Source organism: Ambystoma mexicanum, chromosome 11, assembly GCF_040938575.1.
Source record: "Ambystoma mexicanum isolate Mex_15411 chromosome 11, UKY_AmexF1_1, whole genome shotgun sequence".
In the NCBI taxonomy this organism is placed as follows: Eukaryota; Metazoa; Chordata; class Amphibia; order Caudata; family Ambystomatidae; genus Ambystoma; species Ambystoma mexicanum.
In genome coordinates, this window is record NC_090934.1 from 557,012,052 (window position 1) to 557,037,256 (window position 25,205).

Here is a 25,205-nt window from a genome sequence, read left to right on the forward strand (position 1 = left end):
GACTGTGGAAATTGTCCAATCAGGGTGTGCGTCACAGGAAAGGGCGGCCATAAGATCTGCTTCAGTATGCTGTTCAAAGAGGCTTCGATGGCAATTTACATTTAGGGGAAGTGGAGGCTTTGTAGTGCGGTGTGGATGTGCGTGCTTTGGCACATTTGATTGCAGAATGTCGACGAGTGGCCACTTTCGGTACTGTACACGTAGTGGTCGTGCACTATGGAGCCTGCTTTTGGGTTCAATAGCTTGTTCACATGTGTGTACCATCTACATAAAAAGATGATGAGAGCAGTGAAGTGCATTTTTCCCACTGCGAAGTTCATTTTTTCATGTATACCATCAAGTCCAGTATATAACTATTCCAATGAAAATTGTCGTCAGCCAGAGGTTAGAAGGCATCTTATTAATAGAAGCATGTGTACATTTTTGCATGCTGCTAGGATGTACTCCTGTGAGAATGACAACATTGGCTATCGATATGTGCACCTTCTCAATGGAAATGGCCTTTCATTGTCGGCCAGTGGCAATGACATTTTGTTTTCCAATCTGCAGGCTGCAGTGAAGACGCTATTGTAAGAATGTGAGACGAGTGCAACAAACAAAAACACTTATGGAAACTGGAAAAAAAAGTGTTTCTATGGACCCACCTAAAATACAAAAATACAAAAACGACTCTTTTTAGAGCTACCACTACAAATGGAATCCACTACCCAGGTTGTCATTTTTTAACCCACTCCCGCACACACAGCAGCACAAGTACGCGGACATCGCGATAGATGGAAGGCTGCACGTACCACATTCGGCCCTACTGGAGATGGCGGACATTGCATTGGCACTGGGCACACAACGGCATTGCTCATTAACATTTCTGAGTGTGGTTCTAACGCCCAAAGTGTAATACACGGTGCACCTGTCCATAAAAATGCTTAAGCAGAGGTTAAGGCTGTGTGCTTCACAAAGCACTGGGTACGGTTTTTGGGGGAGGTCGGAAAACATGGATTGAAAATGAATGGAACACACTGTGCATTGGATGCTCATTTTGGATTCCACTATGTGGATTTCAACTGGTATGGAGTGCCTGAAATGCAGTGCCAGCTTTTGGTTTCTGTTTGTGAGACTTTGGTGACGCGCGATGATGCAGTCATTATTGCTGTACATTGTGGAGGGAAAACTGCACAATATGTTAACAGAGTTGCTGTACTTTTTGCAATGAAGGAGATACTTGCTGAGGTCATGCGCATGTTTCCCATTGTAAGCATATCTCTTTATGGCATTACGCAGACTCAGATGTGCCAGCGTTATTTTTTATTTCGTGTGGGAATGCAGAAAGCGCAGTACATTGTTAAGAGATCCATTTGTGGCTTTTGAACTGTAAAAGCAGCTTTTTTCATTGACTTTGTTTCCTCTTGCAGTTGCTTTCCATTTATTTAGCTCTTGCAACGTTCCACACACAACGAAAAGAAGCCAAGGCCAGGTACGGAAGGTGCACCACCTACAGGCATAACATAGGGGACGTGCAGAAAGAGAGGGAAATGTTGGGTGGCCCTCATTTAAATAGGCGTCAGTCATTGTCATGCTCCCGGCCCAAACTTTCCCAGGCACTTAGAAGAACAAGTTACTTACCAACTGGTAACGTCCTTTCGACTGGATGTTCCTCCAACGTATTCCACATCTTTGACATGTAATGTCCACAGCTGTGCACTTCGGAAACTTTCGGCAGAGGGCGTCCTGCGTCGATGTCATCCGGCCCATGTCCCTCGAAGGCCTCCATCGAGGGCAACGTCACTGGATGTTATAAATAGGACGCACAGCGCCCATAGCCTCAGTTTAAGTTTTTTCCCCCAGAACGTGTGGCACCAGTCTCATGCCTGCTTGACTGCACAAAGCCTTGCAGAAACGTAAGCTGCAATTGCATAGGAAATTCTACAGAGGGGCAGGCTGGGAGGGCGATGTGAAATACGTTGGAGGAACATCCAATCGAACGAATGTTACCAGTTGGTAAGTAACGTGTTCTTAGAATGGATCGTGTCCTCCAACATATTCCACATCTTTGACAGACTCCAAAAGCAGTACCAGAAAATGGAAGAGGGAAAAGAGAAAAGAATTTTGAGTACCCAATCAGATGGCGGAATAAAGAACCGCCTTACCAAAGGCCATATCTTGATAATGGATCGTATCTAGGGAGTAATGTTTAACAAAAAGGTGTGGAGCGAAGCCCATGTAGCGGCATCACAAATATTCCTAATAGGAACACCCTGCTGGGGGGCGGTGGAAGTGGCCACGCCCCTAGTGGAATGAGCTTGCAACCCCTCCAGGAGGGTCCTTACCCGCCAATCGGTAACACTCCGTAATGCTGAGGATAATCAACCTGGACAAGGTCTGTTTGGTAACAGCCTGGCCCAATCGGTGTCCAGCATATGCTACAAAGAGTTCATCATCCAGTCTGACCCTGGAAATCCTACAAATGTAAAAGCTCAGAGTTCTCCTAGGATCCAACCTATGGAGTCGCTCCTCTTCCTTACCAGGATGAGGAGGAGGATAGAAAGAAGGGAGAACCACCTTCTGACTGAAATGAAATTCAGATACTACCTTAGGTAGAAAGGAAGGACGTACCCGCAGTACAAACCTGTCCTTGTGGAACACAGTAAAGGACGGCTTAGAGGAAAGTGCCTGCAATTCACTCACTCTGCGAGCGGAAGTAACCGCAACCAAGAACACAGTCTTGGAGGAAAATAATCTCAAAGGACAAGAGTGCAAAGGTTTAAACGGAGCACCCATGAGAAATTTCAAAACCAAATTTAAATCCAAAACCGGCACCTGGAAAGAACATTCTTTCAGACAAGTGCTTAAAGATAGACAGCTTTAAGGTATCCCTTAATGGTACCCACTTGTAGGCCCATGTGGGCTAAAGAAAATAAGAAAGACAATACAATAGGAATGAAGCACTAAAAAGGATTAACATTTTGTCCTCTGCACTAGTCACAGAACTTATGGCAACGGTACAGGGATTTTGTTGCTGGCCGCCTGGTTGAAAGCAACACCTCAATCACGTCATCCGGGAGGTCCCAATCCCTATATCTCAACCTTTCAGATACCAAGCGTGAAGGTTGAGAGTCCAGACCTCTGGATGGAGAACCTGACCCCCCCCCACTCGCGAGAGCAGATCCTCTCAGTAGGGAAGACAGTGTGGAGGGAAGATGGACAGTGCTAGAAGGTCCGGGTACCATGCTCTCCTGGCCCAATCCAGAGCAATGAGGATCATGTGGGAACCGAATCTCTGTAACCTCTGCAACACTTGAGGAATGACGGGGACTGGAGGAAATGCGTATAGCAGTGCAAATGACCAATCCACTACGAACGAGTTTCCTAAGGCTCCTCTCATAGGAAATTCCCCTGAGCAGAATCTCTTGCACTTCTGGTTGGCACTGGTGGCGAAGAGATCCACTTGTGGGGTTCCTCAAATGGCGAAGATCTCCTGAAGGACTTCCTGAGCCAACTCCCACTAATGAGAGACCGCGCTCTGCCTGCTCAGAGCTTCCGTCGCCACATTTTCTTCTCCGGCCAGATAAACTGTCAAGATCGAAATTCCCTGGTTAATGGCCCAGAACCAGAGCTGCATTGCCTCTCTGCACAACGGGAGTGACTCCTACCCCCCCTTTTTTGTTGAGGTAATGCATGGCCACTGTGTTGTCCGTCATGATCAGGACACTCTTCCCCCGTACAGACGGCAGGCTAGCCTGATGGCCCTCAGCTCTAACAGGTTGATGTGGAGTGTGGACTCTGACGGAGACCAACGACCGCTGGCGGTCAAGTCGTCGTCATGAGCACCCCATTCCGTGAGGGAAGCATCCGTCACTAGTCACCCCCATCATCAGGTTCCCTTCGTTGGCCCACCACAGAAGATCCTGGGAGACCGAGAGTGGAATCTGAACGGGATCCGACATCTTGCCTGAGAACTGCGACCACTGCATCTTGAGGACCCATTGCAGGGATCTCATCTCAGCCTGGCCTCTGGCACCAGAAAAATGCAGGATGCCATGTGGCCGAGCAACCTTAAGAATTCGAAAGCCGGGAGACTCTGGGCATGTTGAAACTGATGAGCCCTCACCTTAGGAGGCGAGCACTTCACCAAGGGCATGTCCAACACAGCCCCGATGTACTGGAGCTGTTGGGAAGGTGTCAGATGTGACTTCTTGAAATTGAGGGAGAAACCCAGCCTGTGGAGGGAGCGGCAGGTGAGACCGAGGTGATCCAATGCTTGCTCGGGAGAGTACGCCCGGATCAGCCAGTCGACCAGGTAGAGGTAGACCCTTGCCTGAGGCACACTGCCACCACCACCATTAGCTTGGTGAAGACCCTCCCTGCGAAGGTCAATCCGAACGGCAGGACCTGAAACTGAAAGTGCGAGTCTCCAGCCTCACACCTCAGGTACATTGTGCTCGGGATGAATCGGCACATGAAAGTAAGCATCCTGTAGGTCCAGGGACACCAACCAATCCTGAAGTTGAAGGGCCTGGAGGACTTGAGAAAGAGTAACCATCTTGAACTTGTCCTTCCTGAGAAGTTTGTTTAACCAACGCAAGTCCAGGATGGGTCTCAATCCCAGTCTTTCTTTGGGATCAAAAAATAAGGGTAATACCATCCCTTGTTCCTCTCCGCTACAGGCACCAGTTCTATAGTGCCTTTCTGCAGCAGGGTTAAGATTTCCTGCACAAGAAGCGGATCTGGAAGCTTCAAAGAGAGTTTCCCCGGTGGATTGTCGTGAGGCCGCTTTAGGAAGGGAAGGCAGTAGCCGTGGGCTATCGTATCCAGAACCCACGCATCCGAAGTAATGGCTCGCCACTCTTGGAGATGCTGAGATAGCCTGCCCCCCACCGGCGAACCATGGGACATGGCCTCATGACTGTTTTGGAGCGGCTGCGGAAGCGCCTGAAGGCAAAGAGGCAGCTGCATGAGCAGCTTTGGCCCCTCTATTTCCCTGACCACCACGGGTACTTTTTCGCTGGCCCCTTTGACTGGCGGCCCCTCTCGTTCTACAGAAGGAGCAGTAACGAAAAGAACCTCCCCTCCACTGCTGTACCCTAGGACGAAAAGGCTGAGGTTGATGCACAGCTGCGCTTAAAGATTTTGCCGCAGCTTTCGCTGCGATGAAACACGAGGTGCGTCGAGTTCTCGAAGCAAACACGTTTGCAGAAAAAACAGAACTGAGGCTACGGGCGCTGTGCGTCCTATTTATAACATCCGGTGACGTCGCCCTCGACATCGACCCAACGTCATTGATGCCCTTCGCCAAAAACGTTCCGAAGCGCACAGCTGTGGACATTACATGTCAAAGATGTGGAATACGTTGGAGGACACAATCCATTCGAAGTAGTTTACCTTTGTAAAGTCGCAAGTTGCATTACACGCACAATACAATGCCATTTGGCAGGTATGGGTGTGCAGCGCAGCATATGGTGTGCTAGGATGTTTTAAGGATCTGCTGCCATACACTACTGTTCCTGTTGGCGGCCGGAGCCGCTGTGCAGAATGCTGCACATAAAATTATTGTACTGCACTGCTGGTAGGGCAGTACCCTGTCGACTGCTGCCTTATGCTTCCCATTTCAGTTCTCGCCACATGCAGTTCGGACACTTCATGGTACACCATTAACCGTACCAGCAACATTCACGGACATGCATATATTATGAAATGAAACCATGTTTACAAGTTGAAATGCACCTTCCTTACGTGCAGCAGGAAGACATTCAGCGAGACCCATGCGGCTACATTACTTTTTTAACCAAGACTTATAATGTTTGCACTCCAAAGAATCTGCTGCTTGTGCACTTTTCATAACATGCTCTTGTATGTAAATGAGCAAGGCGCACCAGCTTTGCCATTGTGCAAACTCACTGCAGACTGTTACATCTGCAAATAAATGTTTACAGCAACAGTACAACCCGCCGGCGAACCCTTTACGCTTTCCGTCATAGTGCTCACTGCAGAAACAGTGCATCTGTTTCATGGGTCATGGAAAGTCAAGCAGTACATCAATCAAATGAATGTGCCATTTAAGACACTCACCGTATATTGGAGGTTATTGTTCCTTGTTTTCCAGTGCGCGTCATACAGGCAGGCATGCGGCCATTGGTAGGTTTGTACAACAACCCACGCTGTCGCCATGACTGCTTGAAATGCAGCAGCCTATCGTATGAATTCATAGGTCTGGCGACAGGGGCTGTGTCACCAGCACACAGAGGATGCCCTACGCATGTGAATAGCTGTGCAACAGACAGACGTCCACCCCCACAAACGTATAAACGTGCATTAGAAGATGCGCCCAGTTCTGGACTGCAATGGAAACTTGCACTGCGATTGCACATACAGCATCCAGGTGGCGTCTCCCTGGGAAACCTCCATATTACTCCCCTGCAACCATCTGATAAAGTACCGTGCGCCACAGATTTACCATGCACTGTTAACAGAAAAAGAAAAACCAATCACACCCTCCCCAACATTTCACATGCACACCTTTAATTTCTGCGATTAGAGACACAATTACCAAAGGGAAGGGGTAGCACTAGGGCATTTGCAGGTTGACCACTTGGAGCAGGTAAGGATTACATGAACACATGTTTATAAAGACACGTTATGGTTCAGTTGCGCTACCTCACAACTTTCACCTTCACAGACAACACTATGCTAATGCAACGTTCTTGTTACAGTGCCCTACTAAAAGCCTACCACATTCACCAACACAAAACACTGCTAACAGACGACCCTTATGATTATGTTGTACTACTAAAAAAATACCCCCTGTAATGAAATAACTAAGCTACAGGAACTTTCGGGATACACTACCCTACTAAAAACCCATGAAATTCACCCACAAAAAACATTGTTTAAGGGATGTTATGGTTAAGTTGCACTACTAAAAAACTATGAAATTCAATGGAAAAACATTGCTACAGGGACATTATGGTTACAGGTAAAACCGAAAAAACACACAAATTCACCGGTTATGGTAAGGTACGCAACCATAACTCACGCCACCACCGTGCACTGCTAAGACCAACACATAGGATATCAAAGATGACATCACAAATGTCATTGATGACAACACATTTCTGTGCTACTTGTTTTTGTTCACTGACATATCTAGGCCAAGAGGTTTTGTTAACTGACAGTCAGAATATTAACATTGAAAAGGTGCTGTATAAGTGGACGTTAACCCAGTCATATGTTCTTAACATACTTTCCTTAGAGTTTGGTCTCAGTTCATGGTGCATATACATGGGGAAATAAGCAGGCCTCAAACGCACAATTCATTAGTATACATGAAGATAAACTTTAATATTATTAACGTTTTCTCATGATGTGGTTTCTTTCTCCCTTGCTTTAGTTTCCCTGTATGTGCCTCTGATTTGTATGCATTGTGGTTCTTCATATGTATTGTTTGTACTAGCACAAGTGTAGTAAGTCTTCAATTGTTAGCTACTTATTACATGTTAACCATCACTCTAAACTCTGATAAGGTACCATTCTGTTACCTCTGTTTTTTCCTTACTATATGCTAAGATTGTATTTTGACACTCTCTGTAACTACGCCGTGATACCTCAGGGTCTGGGCGTATAACAAATGTAATAAATAAATAAATAAAATGCATTATTGTACTATTCAAAATTACAAGATTATAAATATTGCACTTCTATGCTGCACTCATTGCTTATGCTTACATATGTTTATGTTCCTGTATTAACAACACTCCCATACTATGACTTTAGAGGAGTACATTCTTTAACAGATTATGTAGTTCATGGTAGGTCTTCCGATCACGAGGTTACGAACTATATGAACACAACCCCTTGTAGGGACTTTTCATCATACTTATTTTCACATGTGATGCCATCAGTGATGCCATCAATAACATTTGTGATGCCATCTTTGATTTCCTGGGTGTTAGTCTTAGCAGTGCAAGGTGGTGGCGCGAGTTATTTTTGCGTACATTAACATAACTGGTGAATTTGTGGGGGTTTTCGATGTTATTAGTAACCATAACTTCCCTGTAGCAACGTTTTTTCCATTGAATTTCATAGTTTTTTTTTAGTAATGCAACTTAACCATAACATCCCTTAAACAATGTTTTTTGTGGGTGATATATATATATCTAATTACTCACCATAATCTTATTTCTGATGCTTGTATCTGCTTAGATTCACATGCTGTGCATAGGCCGACATCTAGTGGAAGCTGCAGAGTATTACAGTTTGTTTTTCGAAACTCGAAAAGGGGCGTCGAACTAGGGCGTGCCAGTAATACTATCCCTAGTGTGACGTCCACTGTACCCATGATCCCTCACGCATGTAGGTCCCTCATATTGTATTTTTTCTGACATAAGGTAGCATGAGGAGTAGCGCGAGTAAAGATTATCCAAGCAGATAGATAAGGCTACAAGCATCCATGCGGCTTCTCTCAGAGGGAAGGAAGGGCGGGCGCATGTGAATCTAAGCAGATACAAGCATCAGAAATACGAGTACGGTGAGTAATGTATCCCTTCTGAGGATTGTGGAATCTGCTTAGATCGCATGCTGTGCATAGATAAGCGAGCAGTGTTAGAAGGAGGTGGGATGTGAGAAGGGTCATGAGCGAACAAATGTCTTAGAACCGCTTGTCCCACTTGAGTATCTGTCTTGGAATGAGTGTCAATGCAGTAGTGCTGAGTAAAGGTGTGAATAGAGCTCCATGTAGGCTTTGCAAATGGTGTCAAGGGGTACAGTTCTGAAAGGGAGTAACACAGCTCAATACAGTTGACTATCCATTTAGAGATGGCACCTTTAGAGACGTGATCTCTTTCTATGCCTGTAGCTATGGAGACGATCTCTTTCTCTGCCTGTAGCTATGGAGACAATATCTTTCTCTGCCTGTTGCTATGGAGACAAACAGTTGATCTGTCTTTCTTAGCGGTCTGGTCTTGTCTACGTAGTAGAGGACCGCTCTTCTCACATCTAGTGTGTGGAGTTTCACCTCAGCAGAGCTCTTGGGTCCTTGGAAGAAGGCCGGTAGCTCAATGGACTGGTTAACATGGAATTTTGAAATGAACTTAGGTGAGAACCTAGGGTGAGTTTGTAGAACCAGTTTATCCTTATGAACAGTAAAGAAAGGAACCTGCACTGAGAACCTGAATTTCACCGACCCTTCTTATGGATGTAATGGCTACTAAGAAGGCACTCTTATAAGTCAGGTGGTTGAGACTAGCTTTATGCATGGATTCAAAGGGGTGGCCCATGAGTTTAGCAAGCACCACATTAAGGTCCCATCCTGGTGGTGAGTTAGAAATTGGAGGGTGGAGTCTCTTCACCCCTTCCATAAAGGCTTTAACAACTGGCACTTTCCACCATGACTCCTTGTTATGGGAGGTGGCGTAGGCTGACAGCGCCGCCAGGTGCACCTTGAGTGAATTAAATGCCAACCCTGCGTCCAGAGCAGGTGGAGCATGTAGGTGACAATATTGGAAGGAGTGCAATCAGTCGGGTTGATTTGCTTATTCTGGCACCAAATAAAACTTTTCCATTTATAAAAATAACAGTGCCTTGTGTTAGATTTTCTAGATTCTTTCAAGATATCCATACATCTTTGTGGTAAATTGAAATGGCCAAACTCTATGACTTCAGGAGCCATGCTGCCAAGTTCATCGAGTTGGTTTGAGGATGCACTGTTTGTCCTTCGTGCTGGGAGAGTAGGTTGTACCAGCACGGGAGTCTGATGGGGTCGCACACCGCCAGTTTGCGCAGGTGTGGGAACCACGGTTGTCTCGCCCACATAGGAGCAACTAGGATGAGCGTCATCGATTCCCTGTGTATCTTGTTGACCACCTTCCTCATCAGAGGGGTTGGTGGAAAAGCGTAGGCAAACATCCCTGACCAGTTCATCCATAGAGCATTCCCCTTGGAGCCTGACTGGGGGAACCTGGATGCAAATTGTGGTTATTGTCTGTTTTCGCTTGTGGCGAATAAGTCTATAGTGGGGAAACCCCACAGAGAAGAGATCTACGACTTCTTCGTGTAGACGCCATTCGTGTTCTTCTGGAAGGGGATCTCTGCTCAAAGCATCTGCTAGTGAATTGAGATCCCCTGGAACATGTTGAGACGACAGTTAAATGTTCTGTCTGAGTGCCCATATTCAAATTTTCTGGGCAAGCCTTGATAGATTTGGCGAACGAGTGCCCCCCTGTTTGTTTATGTAAAACATTTCTGTCGTGCTGTCTGTTAGGATCTGCACTGACAGGTTGGATAGGTGGGGTTTGAACGCTCGAAATGCTCTGAAGACTGCCAGGAGTTTTAGCAGGTTGATGTGATTCTGGGCCACTGTGTGAGACCAGAGGCCCTGAGCTGTGTGGTGAAGGAGATGTGCTCCCCACCCTGACAGGGACGTGTCTGTTGTGACCACGGCCTGTATCTCCGGATCGTAAAAGGGTTTCCCCTTTGAAAGATTCTCTCTTTTCCACCAGCAAAGATTTTGTACTAGCGTTGGCGAAACGACCACTAGATCGTCCCACTGACCACTTGCCTGAGACCACTGTTTCACCAACCACTCATGCATGGGATGCATGCGCAGGCGCACGTGGGGGACCAGGTAAATGCAAGATGCCATCATGCCTAGAAAACACATCGCTTTGCACACCCTTATCTGGCAACCGGACTGATATTGAGGAATTTGCAGCAACAGATTCCGAATTCTTTCCTCTGATGGAAAGGCCAACCCCTCTTGAGTGTTTAGGACAGCTCCTAGGAACTGTTTTGAGGTGCTTGGCACCAGGCTTGACTTTTTCTTGTTGATTGAGAAGCCCAATTGGAAGGGGAGGTTGATCGTTCTTTGAATGTTGGATCTGCAAATTATGGGAGTTTCTCCTGTAATGAGCCAGTCGTCCAGGTAAGGGTACACTGGGATTGCCTGCCTGCATAGGTGTGCCACCACCATCGCCAGTACCTTGGTGAATACCCTTGGAGCTGAGGCTATACCGAAGGGCAGCACCTTGAACTGGTAGTGCTGGTTCGCTATCTTGAAACACAAGAATCTTCTGTGCGCTGGGAACATTGAAATATGAAAATAGGCATCTTTCATATCCAGTGTTGCCATGTAATCCCCCCTTTTTAGTAGAGGAATTACCTCTTGTAGCGTAGTCATGTGGAACCTTTGTGGCTTGACATACTTGTTTGCAGGGAGCAAATCTAATACTGGGTGCATTGTTAGATCTTTTGTTGGCACAAGGAAGTAAGTTGAATAAATACCCCTGTTTACCTGGTTGGCCGGGACGACTTTGATGGCGTCCTTTAATAGAAGTGTGGCTATCTCTTCGAGAAGGATACGCTGGTGTTCTTCTGAGTGGATCTTCTGTCGTGGGGGGTGGTCATGGAGACGTTTGAGTAGTTCTATACAGTATCCGCCTGCTACTGTGGACAGCACCCGTCTGTCTGAGGTGATTCCCTCCCATGCGTGGGTGAAGCTGGAAATGCGTCCTACTGGAGAAGCATGAGAGGATGGGAGGACTCCTGAAGCGGAATGTCACTTGCTCTGAGGTGGTGTGCCGCCCTGAGCAGGGCCTCTGCCCCGACCAAGACCTCTGTGTTGTCCTCTAGGATAGCCCTGGGAGGATTGGCCTTGATTATTTCCCCAGGAACAATGATGACCTTGACTGTAGCTGGACCCTCGTTGAGAGTTTTGGCTCGTACGGCAAAAATTGCCATGACCTTTCTGTCTGGAAGGTTTGCTGGCGAGTTGACCTAAAGATTTAAGCGTGTCATACTCGCACTTTGCTGTTTTAAGGGCTTCTTCTACAGCCTTACCGAAGAGCATGTTAGGTTCAACAGGAATGTTTATTAGAATGGCCTGCGTTTCTGGTCTAAAACCTGACTGGCACAGCCATGCATGCCTTTCAATAACAGTCCCCTGCGCAATGACTCTTCCGGCATTGTCCGCCGCGTCAAAATTGGTTTTAAGAAGACAGCTAGACACTGCCTCCCATCTGCAGCCACCTGTGCTAGCTGGGATTTGAGTGGCTCTGGGGCAGACGAAAGTAAAGCAGACATTTCTTCCCATTTGTGGCAGTTGTAACTAGCCAAAAGTGCTGCATTGTTCGCTATTCAGGTTTGATAGGCCGCAGAGGAGGCGACCTTTATGCCCAGGACGTGAATCTTTTTGCTCTCCTTATCGGGTGGAGCCTCAGAGCAAGCAAGGGGTGCGCCTGCTCTTTTTCTAGTTGTAGTCACAACTAAGGAGTCTGGTTTCAGTTGCCCTCTAATATATAATGGGTCTGAAGGTGTGGGTCTAAATAATTTCTCTACACATGGGTTTACAGCCAGTGTGAGATTAGGGGCTTCTAAAGATGGCTGTATTCTGCGCTGCACAGATTTCAGTAGCGGGATAAACTGGGCCACTGTCTTTTTGTCCCCAAGGATTTGTTCTGCAAAGTCTTTATCCTCCTGTACCTCCTGGGTGTCAATCTGAAAGTAATCAGCCGCTTTGGGGAATCTATAGAGTACATATTGGCTTCTTGGTCAGCCTTTTGGTCCTCATCATCCCCATAATAAGGGTCCGCTGTATCCTCAAATTGAGGGTCAGTTGCCTCTACAAAGGAGAGATCTTCTTGGTGGTCTGATTCTGGGTCATAGAGATCTATGACTGTAGTTTGTAAAGGAACATTAGTACGAGACCTCTTAGAAGGGGGTTGAGTAGGTAGAACAGGGGCTTGGGAACCAGAGGGAGCTGAGGTGAGTGGAGTGGAATCTCTGCAAGTAATCCAGGTTCTTCTCGAAAAAATGTCCATAAAGGTAATTATTCTCATCACTGCCATCTTGAGAAGACCATTCTTTGGAACTTGGAATAACCACAGGATGAGGGGAAAAGTCCTAAATCCATACCACCTTAGATTTTTCCTTCTGAGATGTAGGCCTAGATTATCTAGGTTTCTCTATGGGCCTGGATTCCCTATGTTTTTCCTTCTGATGGGTTTCATCCCTAGGAGGGCTCTTGTCCTTATCAGGAGTTTTAGAGGATTTTGTGTGATGTTTCTCCCCCACCCCCCACCCTGGTGCCCAGAGGTGTGTTTAGCTGCCTTTCTGGGGCCTACTACTATATCAGACGCTGAGCGTCGATTTTCAGATGCGGGAAGGGACGAGGCTTCATCTGCGGACGATCGACCTTCGGGAGTTTTACGAGCGACACCCTTGCCGTCTTTCGATGGTAGGGCCCTGTCGTGTGGCGATCTCGAGCGAGATTGCCCAGAGGACCGGAACTCAGAGGACCTTTCCATGGGTGTCGAACGCCGATCACTCGACCCGTGTATCGAGTCTCAACCTGGGCTTATGTGCTTAGTGGTGTGTGTGTTTTTGTAGCGCTACCGCTTCTGGGTGTAGTCCCCACAACATGGCCGCCGGCCTGTCCTACGGGGCCAGGGGCATGCGCTTGGGTAGCTGTAGCTACCCCGTCGCCCTCTCCGTCTGAAAGTACGGCATCGCTGCCATCGCTAAAGGCGCCTTCTACCTCCTTGGCCTCAAGCTGCCTGACGTAGTGGGCCCAGCATTTCGTGGAGCGGTCCTTTAATGTCTTTGGCTTGAAGAGCCTGCATGCTCGACAAGACGTTTCGACGTGGTCTCTTGGGAGACACACGCTACAAACTAAGTGTGTCTACCCACGGGAATTTGCGATTACACTTAGGGCAGAATTTAAAAGGTGTATTTTCCGTAATTATAGGCTATGGCAGCCGGGCAAACAAAGTGTAGGAAGGGTGATATATACATCCTAAAATGGCCTCCCCACCCTCTCTCCCTACTGTCTGGGGTGATGCCCGGGGCACCCTTCCAAGGCCAAACGGTCCGTTGCGGTAGCCTTTGACAGGCAGTTTCTCCGTCTTCACGTGAAGTTTCGGAGGCTGGTGAAAGGATAGAAAGAAATACTATCGATAATTGTAAATAGTCAATGGTTTTAAGCCCAAACAGAACTCTGCTATACGCGTCCGTCTAGAATGGCGGAAAAATCATCTGAGGGACCCCGGCACGCGAGTGATCATGGGTATAGTGGACGTCACACTAGGGGTAGTATTACTGGCACGCCCTGTTGCAGTCCCTTTTCGAGTTTCGAAAACAACAACTGTAATACTCTGCAGCTTCCACTAGATGTCTGCCTATGCACAGCATGTGATGTAAGCAGATTCCACAAGCCTCAGAAATATATATATATATATATATACACACACACACACCACACTAAAACATGCCCATTCATTCACTGATTTGTGTATTGACCCCAGCTGCCCCTGGGCTCAGGCCAGGTCAAAGGCCATCGCCATGTCCTTAATGTATCTACACACATCTCATGTTTGACACAGCTAACCACATTCAAGGCGGGGTGCATCTTTTAAGAGGCTCCTTAACCATATATTTTTTTGACATATTCATCTATAGAGAAAGAAATATTAACAGAAATTATTCCTCGGCACTACACAACCACCGTGGGTGGACTTTGAGGCAAGAGCATAGTCTCAAATAATATTACCAGGCACTCACAAACAAGCTCATTCTCCCTAGGTGTTAGGGGAGTCTACCTTCAGTAAGACTTTATAATACTAGCCCTTGGTATACAGGTCCCACCTTCTAGTACAAGTCTGTACTACTCAAGGTTTTGGTAGTATGGCAGAGCAGCCAGGCTTATGTTAGGAAAGAGATGTGAGCTGTAGGTAAGCACAATGACCTCAGTAAATACATAGACCCAAAGAAACATACACACGTAGTTGTAGTAAAATAAATATTTTATATACACAAGGTAAAGTTATTCAGCTAAGTACTATTTTAACTAATCAACACAATTTAAAACAAATGCAATACTGAGTAAACCACAAGTAAAGAATTATACAATTCATGAACACAGTTCAAAGTAAATAAAATCACTTGTTATAGCAACTCCGAAAATGTTCTGTAGTAGGAATAAAAAAAGTTAAACCACACAAACAGTAGCAGGGAAATTCTTTAAGAGACTTGTATTACTTTTCAGAGTCCTTCAGGCGTTAACAGTCCATCCCTATCTAGGTATGAGTTCTTCAAAGTCAGATTGGGGGTAAAGCAGGTAAGGCACAGCATCATAAAAGGCAAAATTCCAGAGTGGGTCAAAAAGGTTTCAGGGACCTTGGGAAAGAGCTCCTATGAGCGCACAAGTGTTAGGCCTGATCAAACGGTATGGGTCAACACCCAAGCACCAGAATCAACACTCAAGCAGCAAAGGAGCGACAGAATGACTTGAGGTATGTACTATCATGAGCCCCACAGTACCTGTGTAGTTGTGAAGAAGATGCAGCTGGATTCTTTCACGGTGCAGCAGCAGTGGACCAGGTCTCCTGTTCCTTGATTGTTATGACAAAAGGAGGGACTCTGGAAGGGATGTTGCTGCAGCAGTCGAGAGAAAGGACTCCCAGCAAAGGATTCTTCATGCTCCAACACAGGTCTGCAGTTTTGGCACCTATTTACAGGCTCCAAGGATGAACGTTTACGGACCGGTCAATCCACCTCCATTCTTCGGTCCTGCACTCTGATGTGGGGACTTTGAGTTGAGGATGGGGGGTCTTGTCTCTGGAGGTCCAAGTGGAGCTCACCAACTTTGAGGGAGGATTTGTTCATGGGAAGACGATGCACTGCAATATGGTCAGAGGTTACAGAGTATTGGCGATTTGCAGCAGGCCACAGCACGTCATGCGATGGCTCGTGTTGCAGATCGCCTTATGACTAGTTAGTCCCACCAGCCAAAGGATTTCTCTGTCAATTTGAAAATGGGGTCAGAGCAGCAGGGGTCTCTTTGTGGTTGCTGGAAGGGGCTGCAGGCATCGCTGGTCTTCTTTGGTTCTTCTGTTCCAGTGGTCAACTTGTCTTCTGCCTTCGGACCCTCGCCTTTTATCAGGAATTCGCACTCATCCTCTGCATACTCTCTATGCAGTTTAGAGATCGGGCGGGTGGCTGTTGTAAGGAAGGTATCAAACAGCGAAGACAGACACAAGTGATCACAGTTCAAGGGTGTTTATTGAACACCTATCTAAACCTTAATCGAAGGATGGGAGCAAGCTACGACCATCAAATAATAATAACGCAGTCCTAGTGGAGTCTTTGTCAAAATAAAAAGGGCCTATACTAATAAACCTATTGCCAATCCTTAATTTTAAATATAAATGGTGTGGCACAACAATGTATGCAAAAAGATAAGTTTTCAAAAAATGTAAGGATGGTTGAGCAGTTGGCTTCCCTTCCCCATGTTTTCAACATGGGACAAGGCGGCGCACTTGAGATTTGCACACACTCTGGCTTCTCTGACACGAGGATATAGTGCAAAGCATAGGTATCAGGGACTTCTGTGCCAAAGACTCTTGCCAAATAAAAGGTCTCTTATTGTAGGGGCTAGATGTAACAAAACTAGCACCAAAGTTCCTTTCTTGTCAGGATTTTCACATTCACAATTGGTCTCCCTCGTTCGGCTCGGACCACTTTGCACAATCTAAAGTCTTACATTCTTGATACAAAGGGTTTTTCTTAAACCGTTGCAGGACCACTTCGATTTACTTCATTCCTCCTTCTCGTTCTTTTACTTTTTTTTCTGGTACTTCTTGGCTGGATACCTCGTAGAAACCTTCGATTGAGCGCACTTGTGGTGCTGCATCACTCTGTTCCTGCTATAGTATCTTTCTTCCTTCGAATTCAAACATCCATCAGCAATTAAGCTTTCCTCGCGTCTTTCATCACACGTGTTAGCAATCTTCGTACTTGCACTCTTTATACAATGTTGCTGCTTGCAAACATGACTTCAACACAGACAGGTGTTGCATCGGCCTCCCCAACTCACTGGCTGTGTTGATCTCTTTGGTACTGCTTTGTTCTTGGAGCCAAGGACAGTACCACAGCGGCTGCTGCTGCTCCTCCCCAACTTGATCGGCCATGCAGGAGGCCCTGGGTATCTCCGACGCACAATGCAGGGTTCTTCAGTCTGGTTTCCTGGCATTATGCTCGTTGATCTGAAGGATTTAGGGAAGTCACAGTTTCTTGCCGGAAAGGTCAAGGGTATCTCCCTCCTTCTAGGTTTGTCGTCTTTCTCCCCTCGTTCAACTGCCAACCGGAAAATGCTACTCTGTGTGCTTTGCCTCGCTCAGAGTGTGCTCTTGTGCTCCGCCTTTTATCAGTGTGGGGAAGTTTAATGGAAGTCCAGTGTGAGTGGTTACCAGTAATTGCCTGACCATAGTAGTAGGACATGTCAGGTACAATGCTCGGGTGTGAGTCTGCTTTCTCCCAGAGCAGGCTGTCCATGTTAGTGTTCGTGGAGGGAAGGGGGGAAGGGGTGTAAAGATCCCAAATACCCTACCGGGTAGGATGGGGTAAAGGTGTGACAGGGAAGGGGATACCACATCCTGCCATCAGGTGTCCCAATCCCCGAAGACCCCTCACCCAGGTGATCCTGCAGCACTTGTCCACCCCCAGTGTCTGGATCCAAAGGCGATGGGCGTACCCTCGCCACCCGAGCGAGAGACCCCCGGGGACTAGCTGGTGAGACACCTTCTGGTTTCTCACACTGTCCAATCAGGACAGCCACCCCCCTAGTGGGAACTGGTTTCGCTCAGGCACACCCGAAGACAAAGAATAGCAGCGTTTTGGGATCCTCCCTTGCTTCCTGTCCTTGGAGGCATACTGGAGCCTCAGCAGGAGACCCAAAGGGTACCCACCAAAGACAAAAATCAAACCAGGACCTCCCCAACCCCGAATGGTAGAAGGACCAAGAAAGGACAAGCACACAAGAAATGGTGATGAAAGAAAGAAGTCATCATTTTGGGTCAATGGTGACCCTTCTGTGCATAACCGCAGCTGTGGAGAAAAATTGCACAAATGTCGGTAGAACACGTCCACTGCAACCAGCCTTAAATGTATGCTCGTCACTGACAGAAATGTTACTGGAGCAGTGAAAACAGGGATACAAGGTAACCCCTCAGCACTCTTTACTCAATTAAGGTGGTGTGTGCTGATCTCAATAAAGGAAAAGTTAAGGATAAAAGGTACCCTCCTAACCTTGAGAACAGTAGTTCTTAAGGGAAATAAAAGAATGTAAAAAGGAGAGCCCAAGGCGCTCCCAGCAACACTGCACAAGAGGTGCTGTGTGATGCAAAAGTGAAACACAAATGCCTTTAAAAAGTAGAGGAAAGCAAGACCCCCTAAAACAAAGTAAAACACAATGAGCAGGGTTTCCATGGTCAAAGCAAAAGAAAAAGGCTCCCCTCATTCAGGATAACAAGAAAAAGTTCCAGAAGTCCAGCAAAATGCACTGGGGATCTCACAGGTAGAGGGGATTTGGCATACAAATGAACCTTAGAGCTGAACCTTCACACCTTGCATTTCGCAAAGCCCTCAAAACATGGTTGGTTGTTTAAACCAAGAACTCTAGGGTAAATCTGTGATCGTTACAATGTATGTAACTGTGTAACTAAGGCGCGATCTCCTGTAACAGCGCTGCAATGCCCCCAGGCAGCCTGTGTGATTTAGAAATGTAAAATAGAAATACAAATGAAAATTCTCCCCAACACTCAGGTTCCAAGGTCCAGTCGTAGCGTATCACCTTACACTCCACACTTTGCACATCAACGTTCTGGCTTGCATAAAGACACTCCACAGCGTGGGGCCATAGTTTCACAGTATATCCCCAAGCCGTGCACCAAGCAAACTCAGTACTTCGTGGGGCATAGGCACATTGTCACCGATGCTTCCTGCCACTGCATGCCTTCAGTGCAGAAGCACAGGGCAAGAAACTTAATTCATGATGTTCCTAGAGCAGGACCAAAAATAAAAGCAGTACAAAAATGAAAACACGATCCCGATAGAGCCTCAGGGCGCATTGTGCCTTCTTTTTTAGGAAGGCTAGCTGTTCACATTTACTACAATCTTTACATATATTTGGACTTTTTTATACTAAGTATTAGAATTCTAAACGAATTATGTTTAAAAAACAGTTAAACTCACTGATATATTAAACTCACTCATTGTTTTATACGTATATAAAAATGTATGCTATATTTAATTTAAAAACATGAAAATGTTATGCTTTCAATGCGTTTGGTTCAGTAGCATCCGCAGCAGTGAACATGCAGCTGTAGCCTTTCAATATTGAAAATGCTAAATACACTTAACTTGATATCTGGAAAATATTTCCATCAAATGGGCGTATTTTGTTCAAACAAACAAATTGAGCGTATCAACATGTAGGGCAAGTTCCTGGTGTGGCTGTAAACCTCTCTAGAAAATATTGATGGACCAGCAGCCAATTAGAAAGTAGAATTCTGGTATTTTACAACATACTTGCTATTCGTTTTTAAAGTGTATTGTGCATAGGTAGCAGAACTACTCACCTGATACTGCATGGCATCAAACCCTTTAAACAGAAACTCAAAGAGGGTGTGGAGGTTGTCAGGACTAGGCGATGTGACGAAGATATTGGAGTAACTACAACAAAAGTAAACAAACGGGAGTGAGTGTCTGTCGATAGAATGACTGCCTGGAAAGTTCAGATTATGAATATTATTATTAATATTATTTTTGTCACCCTAACTGTACTTGTTTTCATGACTTCAGGCACCCAACTAGGAATGAAACTAGAAACAAAATTTTAAAATGTGCAACAATGCAACATCAACATTTTCCCCGATCATGAAACCTTCACTAGAAACAAAGACAGATTTGTTGGATAACGTTTCTTTTTGTAGTGTTCCGATCTACTTCAATGTGGTTCCAAGCATATCTGCTGACTGTTTTGCAACCTGGCTTTTGGGAGAGTGCAGAGTTTTTCACAAATTCTATATTTGTATTACTTTTATATCATTAGAAAGCAGCACAAGTACAAACCATATAAGGTGCATTGTTTAGGATATAGCCTAATAAAATGTGATGTCAATCAACTTTTCTCATGAAATGAGAAGAAAATCTTGGTTATGACAGGAATAACACTACCAACAAAGAACATTATCATAATCAAGGCTTTACAGAGCGGCAGCTCAACAGAATCCCAATAACTTAACATTGAAGAACAAGCTACTTACCAACTTGTAACGTTCTTTCGGCTGGATGTTCCAACGTATTCCACATCTTTGACATATTATGTCCACAGCTGTGCTGCTTCAGAAACTTTTCGGCAGAGGGCGTCCTGAGTCGATGGCATCGGGTCGATGTCCCTCGAAGGCCTCCATCTGAGGTTATAAGTAGCACGCACGGTGCCCGTAGCCTCAATTCATGTTTTTTTCCCCTCCACAACGTGTGACATACTCGTACGCAATGCCTGCTTGACTGCACAAAGCATTGAGGGAACGCAAGCTGCAATAGCCTAGGAAATCCTTCAGAGGGGGCAGGCTGGGAGGGCGATGTGGAATACGTTGGAGGAACATCCAGTCAAAAGAACGTTACCAGTTGGTAACTAACTTGTTCTTCGAATGGATTGTGTCCACCAACGTATTCCACATCTTTGACAGACTCCCAAAGCAGTATTAGTGATCGGAGGAGGGTGAAGAATTTAGATATACCCAATCAGATGGCAAAATAAAGCACTGCTTTACTAAAGGCCATATCTTGACCATGGAAAGTATCCAGGGAGTAATGCTTGACAAAAGTGTGGATGGAAGACCACGTTGCAGCATCACAAATGTTCTTAATAGGAACACCCTGTTGCAGGGCTGTGGAAGTAGCCACGCCCCTGGTGGAATGAGCATGCAAACCCTCAGGAGGGTCCTTGCCAGCCAATCTGTAACATGCAGTAATTGTGAGGATAACCCACCTGGACAAGGTCTGTTTGATAACAGCCTGGCCCCAACAGTATCCAGTGTACCCCACAAAAAGCTGATCGTTCACTCTGACCCTGGACATCCTAGAAATATAAAGTTCAAAGCTCTCCTAGGGTCCAACCTATGGAGTCTCTCCTCATCCTTACCCAGATGTGGAGGAGGCTAGAAAGCAGGAAGTACCACCTTCTGGCTCAAATGAAACTCAGACACTACCTTAGGTAGGAACGACGGACGTAGTCGCAGTACCACCCTATCCTTATGGAACACAGTAAAGGGTGGCTTAGATGAAAGTGCCTGCAACTCGCTCACTCTGCAAGCAGATGCAACTGCAAACAAGAAAACTGTCTTAAAGGACAACAGACTCAAGGGATAAGAGTGCAATGGTTCAAACCGAGCACCCATCAGGAATTTTAAGACTAAATTCAGATCCCAAACCGGCACCTGAAAAGGGGGACACGGGAAACACATTAGTAAGTCCCTTCAGAAACTGGGAAATCAAAGGAATGTTAAAATAAGAACATTCTTCAGACGAGCGCTTGAAAATAAACAGCGCTGCCAGGTAACCTTTAATAGTACTAACTTGAAGACCCTTGTGTGCCAAAGAAAGCAAGAAAGAAAGAACTATGGGAATGGAGCACTGAAAAGGATCGACATTCCGTCCTCTGCACCAGTTGCAAAACTTACGCCAACGGCACAGGGATTTGGTTGCCGGCCTCCTGGCCGAAAGCAACACCTCCATCACGTCACCCGGGAAACCAAGCATGAAGGTTGAGAGCCCTCTCTCCCCCCTCCCTCTGTCCATCTCTCCCTCCATCCCTCCATCTCTGCCTCCCCTCACGCTAGAGAAGATCCTCTCTGGGGAAGACAGTGTGGAAGCCAGATGGACATTTCCAGAAGGTCCGGGTCAACACTCTCCTGGCCCAATCAGAAGCAATTAGGATCATGTGGGACCCGAACCTCCGCAACCTCCTGAGAACCTGAGGAATGACGGGGACCGGAGGAAACGCATACAGAAGTGGGAATGAGCAATCCACTTGAGGGGTTCCCGAAAGAGCAAAGATCACCAGAAGGACTTCTGAGCCAACTCCCACTTGTGGGAGACCGCGCTCTGCCTGCTCAGAGTGTCCGCCGCCGCATTCTCCTCTCTGGCCAGATGAACTGCTGAGAGTGAGATTCCCTGCTGTACTGTCCAGAACCAGAGCTGCATTGCCTCTCTGCTTAGCGGGAGTGACCCTACCGCCCCTCCTTTTTTGAGGTAATGCATGGCCACTATGTTGTCCGTCATGATCAGGACACTCTTCCCTTGCAAAGACGGCAGAAAAGCCTTCAGGGCTAGCCCGACGGCCCTCAGCTCCAAAAGATTAATATGTAGGCTGGACTCCGACAGAGACCAACGACTGCTGGTGGTCAGCTCGTTGGTGTGAACCCCCCCATCCCTTGAGGGAAGCGTTCCGTCACTACCGTCACCTCCGGCCATGGTTGCCAAAACGGTTCCCCCTTCATCAGATTGTCATCTCTGGCCCACCATAGAAGATCCTGTGAGACCCTGAGCGGAATCTGAATGGGATCCGACAGATTGCCGAAGCACTGCGACCACTGTGTTTTGAGAGCCCATTGAAGGGATCTCATCCGCAGTCTGGCCTCTGGCACGAGAAAAAGGCAGGAAGCCATGAGGCCGAGCAACCTTAAGAATTCGAAAGCCGAGAGACTCTGGGCATGTTGAAATTTGTTTACCATCTGTAAAATGTGGTGAGCCCTGACCTTGGGGAGGCGAGCACTTCCCCAAGGACGTTTCCAACACAGCGCCGATGTACTGGAGCTGTTGGGAGGTGTCAAATGTGACTTCTTGAAATTGAGGCAGAGACCAGCTTGTGAAGGGAGCGGTAGGCGAGACTGAGGTGATCCAAGGCTTGTTCTGGAGAACGCGCTCGGATCAGCCAGTCGTCCAGGTAGGGGTAGACGTGAATCCCCCCCTCCCCCGAGATACACTGCCACCACCACCATGAGCTTGGTGAAGACCCTCGGAGTGGAGGTCAATCCGAATGGCAAGACCCGAAACTGAAAGTGCGAGTTGCCAGCGGCGAACCTCAGGTATTTCCTGTGCTTTGGATGGATCTGCACATGAAAATAAGCATCCTGTAGGTCCAAAGACACCAACCAATCCTGAAGTCGAAGGACCTGAGAAAGAGTGACCATCTTGAACTTGTCCTTCTGGATGAACTTGTTCAAGCAACGTATGTCCAAGATGGGTCTCAGTCCACCGTCTTTCTTGGGAATCAAAAAATATGGGGGGCGTGGCCTGGAGCACCAGCGATGAGGCAGCTCCTCTGATGACCTCCGCTCGGATCTGCGGCTCAGCGTTATTTCTACCAGTTTCCAGCTAATTTTGTTGGTCGTGATGGGGAGCTTTCACCTGCTGTGGTCCTGGGCAGTGGATGGCAGCGTTTTGAGGGCATAACGCCTTCGCTAACGGTGAAAACGTGATGGGGAGCGTAAAGGCCTGCTCCCGTAAAATGACCTAAAATGGCCGCCGCATCCTCGCAACCCGCTCCAGGCTGGCGGATGGCTGCCATCATCTGCCCATGAGACGCGTATGAGGCTCATCCCGCCCGACACCGTGCACCGGAGCGTCTCCCCCCCTGTGCCTGGTCCTCGATGGTGCGAGGCCTGCTGCCGGGGCCCCTGTGTTCACCCGACTACCGCCACCTCGCTGGGATTGCTCTCTCTGTGGACCCTCCACCCTCCTCTTCCTGGGGCGCCCCTGCCCACTTTCTGCCTGCTGCCTCTCCCCGCTACCACCGGAGCCCCCCCCTCGTGATCCCGGCTCAAGTGAGAGCCACACACGTCGCCCGGCTGAGATTGGCGGCTCCTCAGCTCCACCTCAGCACCCTCTTCGATTCCTGGGGCGCCCCTGCCCATCTTCGGCCTGCTGCTCTCAGGGGTGGGGCCCTGCCTCCCCCTGCTACTCATTGCAGCATGGCCCCGTCTCGGGGGTCGGCCACGTAGAGGTGAGGTGGGCTGCCCCTCAGCCCTGCCCCAGCAACCCCAGCCTTCACTCCGGAGGCCCTCCATCTCCAGCTACAACGTGGCCCCAATTTGAGCAACACACACCGCCCTGGGACGACCTCCCCTCCGGGCGCCTAATATCTCTGCCGGGAGGGCCCTCGAGCTCCACCTACTCCGACCCCACACGGAGTGTGTCCCCACCCCCTGTGACTTCCTGGGGCGCCCCTGCCCACGTCCGCTCACCACCAGCCGTAGGTGCGGACCCCCACCTTCCTAAGCGGACACCCAGCTCGCTGGACTGCCCAACTTTGAGGAACTGTTCTATTTCGCGAGAAGCTGGAGTCTTCACCTGTCCGCTCCGCCGCCTAGGATCCTCGGGCTTTGCCCACCCCGCACATCTATTTGGCCGCCCCCCTCAACCCCTTGCAAAACGTGAACTCGGGGGACGTCCCCTCCCCGCGGAACGATGGCCAAAGCACTAAAGCCTCCTAAATCAGCCGACATCTCTGCTATGCTGCAGGCCTCGGGGAAGGGTGGGAAGGCGAACCCCCTCAAGCTCACCCCCCAGAAAACGTCTGAGGGCGGCAGAACGCTCGCAACTAAGGAGGATCTTCAGGCTTTCATGAGCGATATTAAATCTGAATTCAGAGCCTGCATGTCGGAACTCACCGCCAAATTGGAACAGGCCGAACAAAGAGTCGTCGGCATCGAACTGAGGGTTGGCGAGGTCGAGGACCTGACCATGGACCACTCCGCTTCACTGACGGAAATTCAAAGCACCATCCAATCGCTGGTGGCAAGAACCGAAATCCTCGAACATAAACAGGAGGACTTGGAGAACCGCTCCCGCCGCAACAACCTACGTCTTCACGGGGTGCCCGCCTCGATCTCTGATCGGGAGCTCCCGGAATATGTTCGCACCTTCTTCCAGTCCCTCCTGCCAGACCTGAACGAGACTCAACTGCTGCTGGATCGGACCCACAGACTGCACCCTCGCCGAGGGGTCGATACAGACCCCCCCCCCCGGGACGTGATCTCTAGGGTACACTTCTACACCACCAAGGAGGCCATAGCAGCGATTGGCCGCTCTAAGGACGAGCTCTTATTTCAGGGAATCCCGATACAGATCTTCCATAACCTCTCCCCGCTGACTCTTCAAAAGCGCAGAATACTCCGGCCTCTGTCACTCTTTCTTCGGGATCAGCAGATCCGTTATCGATGGCTCTTTCCTACGGCCCTACAGTTTTCGTACAAGGGCACTCAGCGCACCATCAGCCACCTCGACGATGCGACGCCAATCCTCCGCCCTGACTCCGAGACCTTAGACCTCTCCGCTCCGGGCGGATCAAGCCCAGCCTCAGAAGCAACCTCCCCAAAACC

At 47.9% G+C, this 25,205-nt stretch overlaps 1 protein-coding gene across 3 annotated transcripts in view; it reads right to left on the reverse strand.

The window, feature by feature from the left end:
* Window positions 1–25,205, reverse strand: part of NAT10 (N-acetyltransferase 10) — a 722,602-nt gene that overhangs the window by 563,939 nt on the left and 133,458 nt on the right. For all 3 annotated transcript variants that reach the window (XM_069623384.1, XM_069623382.1, XM_069623383.1), the window contains exon 10: window positions 19,398–19,491. In XM_069623384.1, the coding sequence (XP_069479485.1) occupies window positions 19,398–19,491 (94 nt within the window). The remainder of the gene's footprint in view (window positions 1–19,397; window positions 19,492–25,205) is intronic.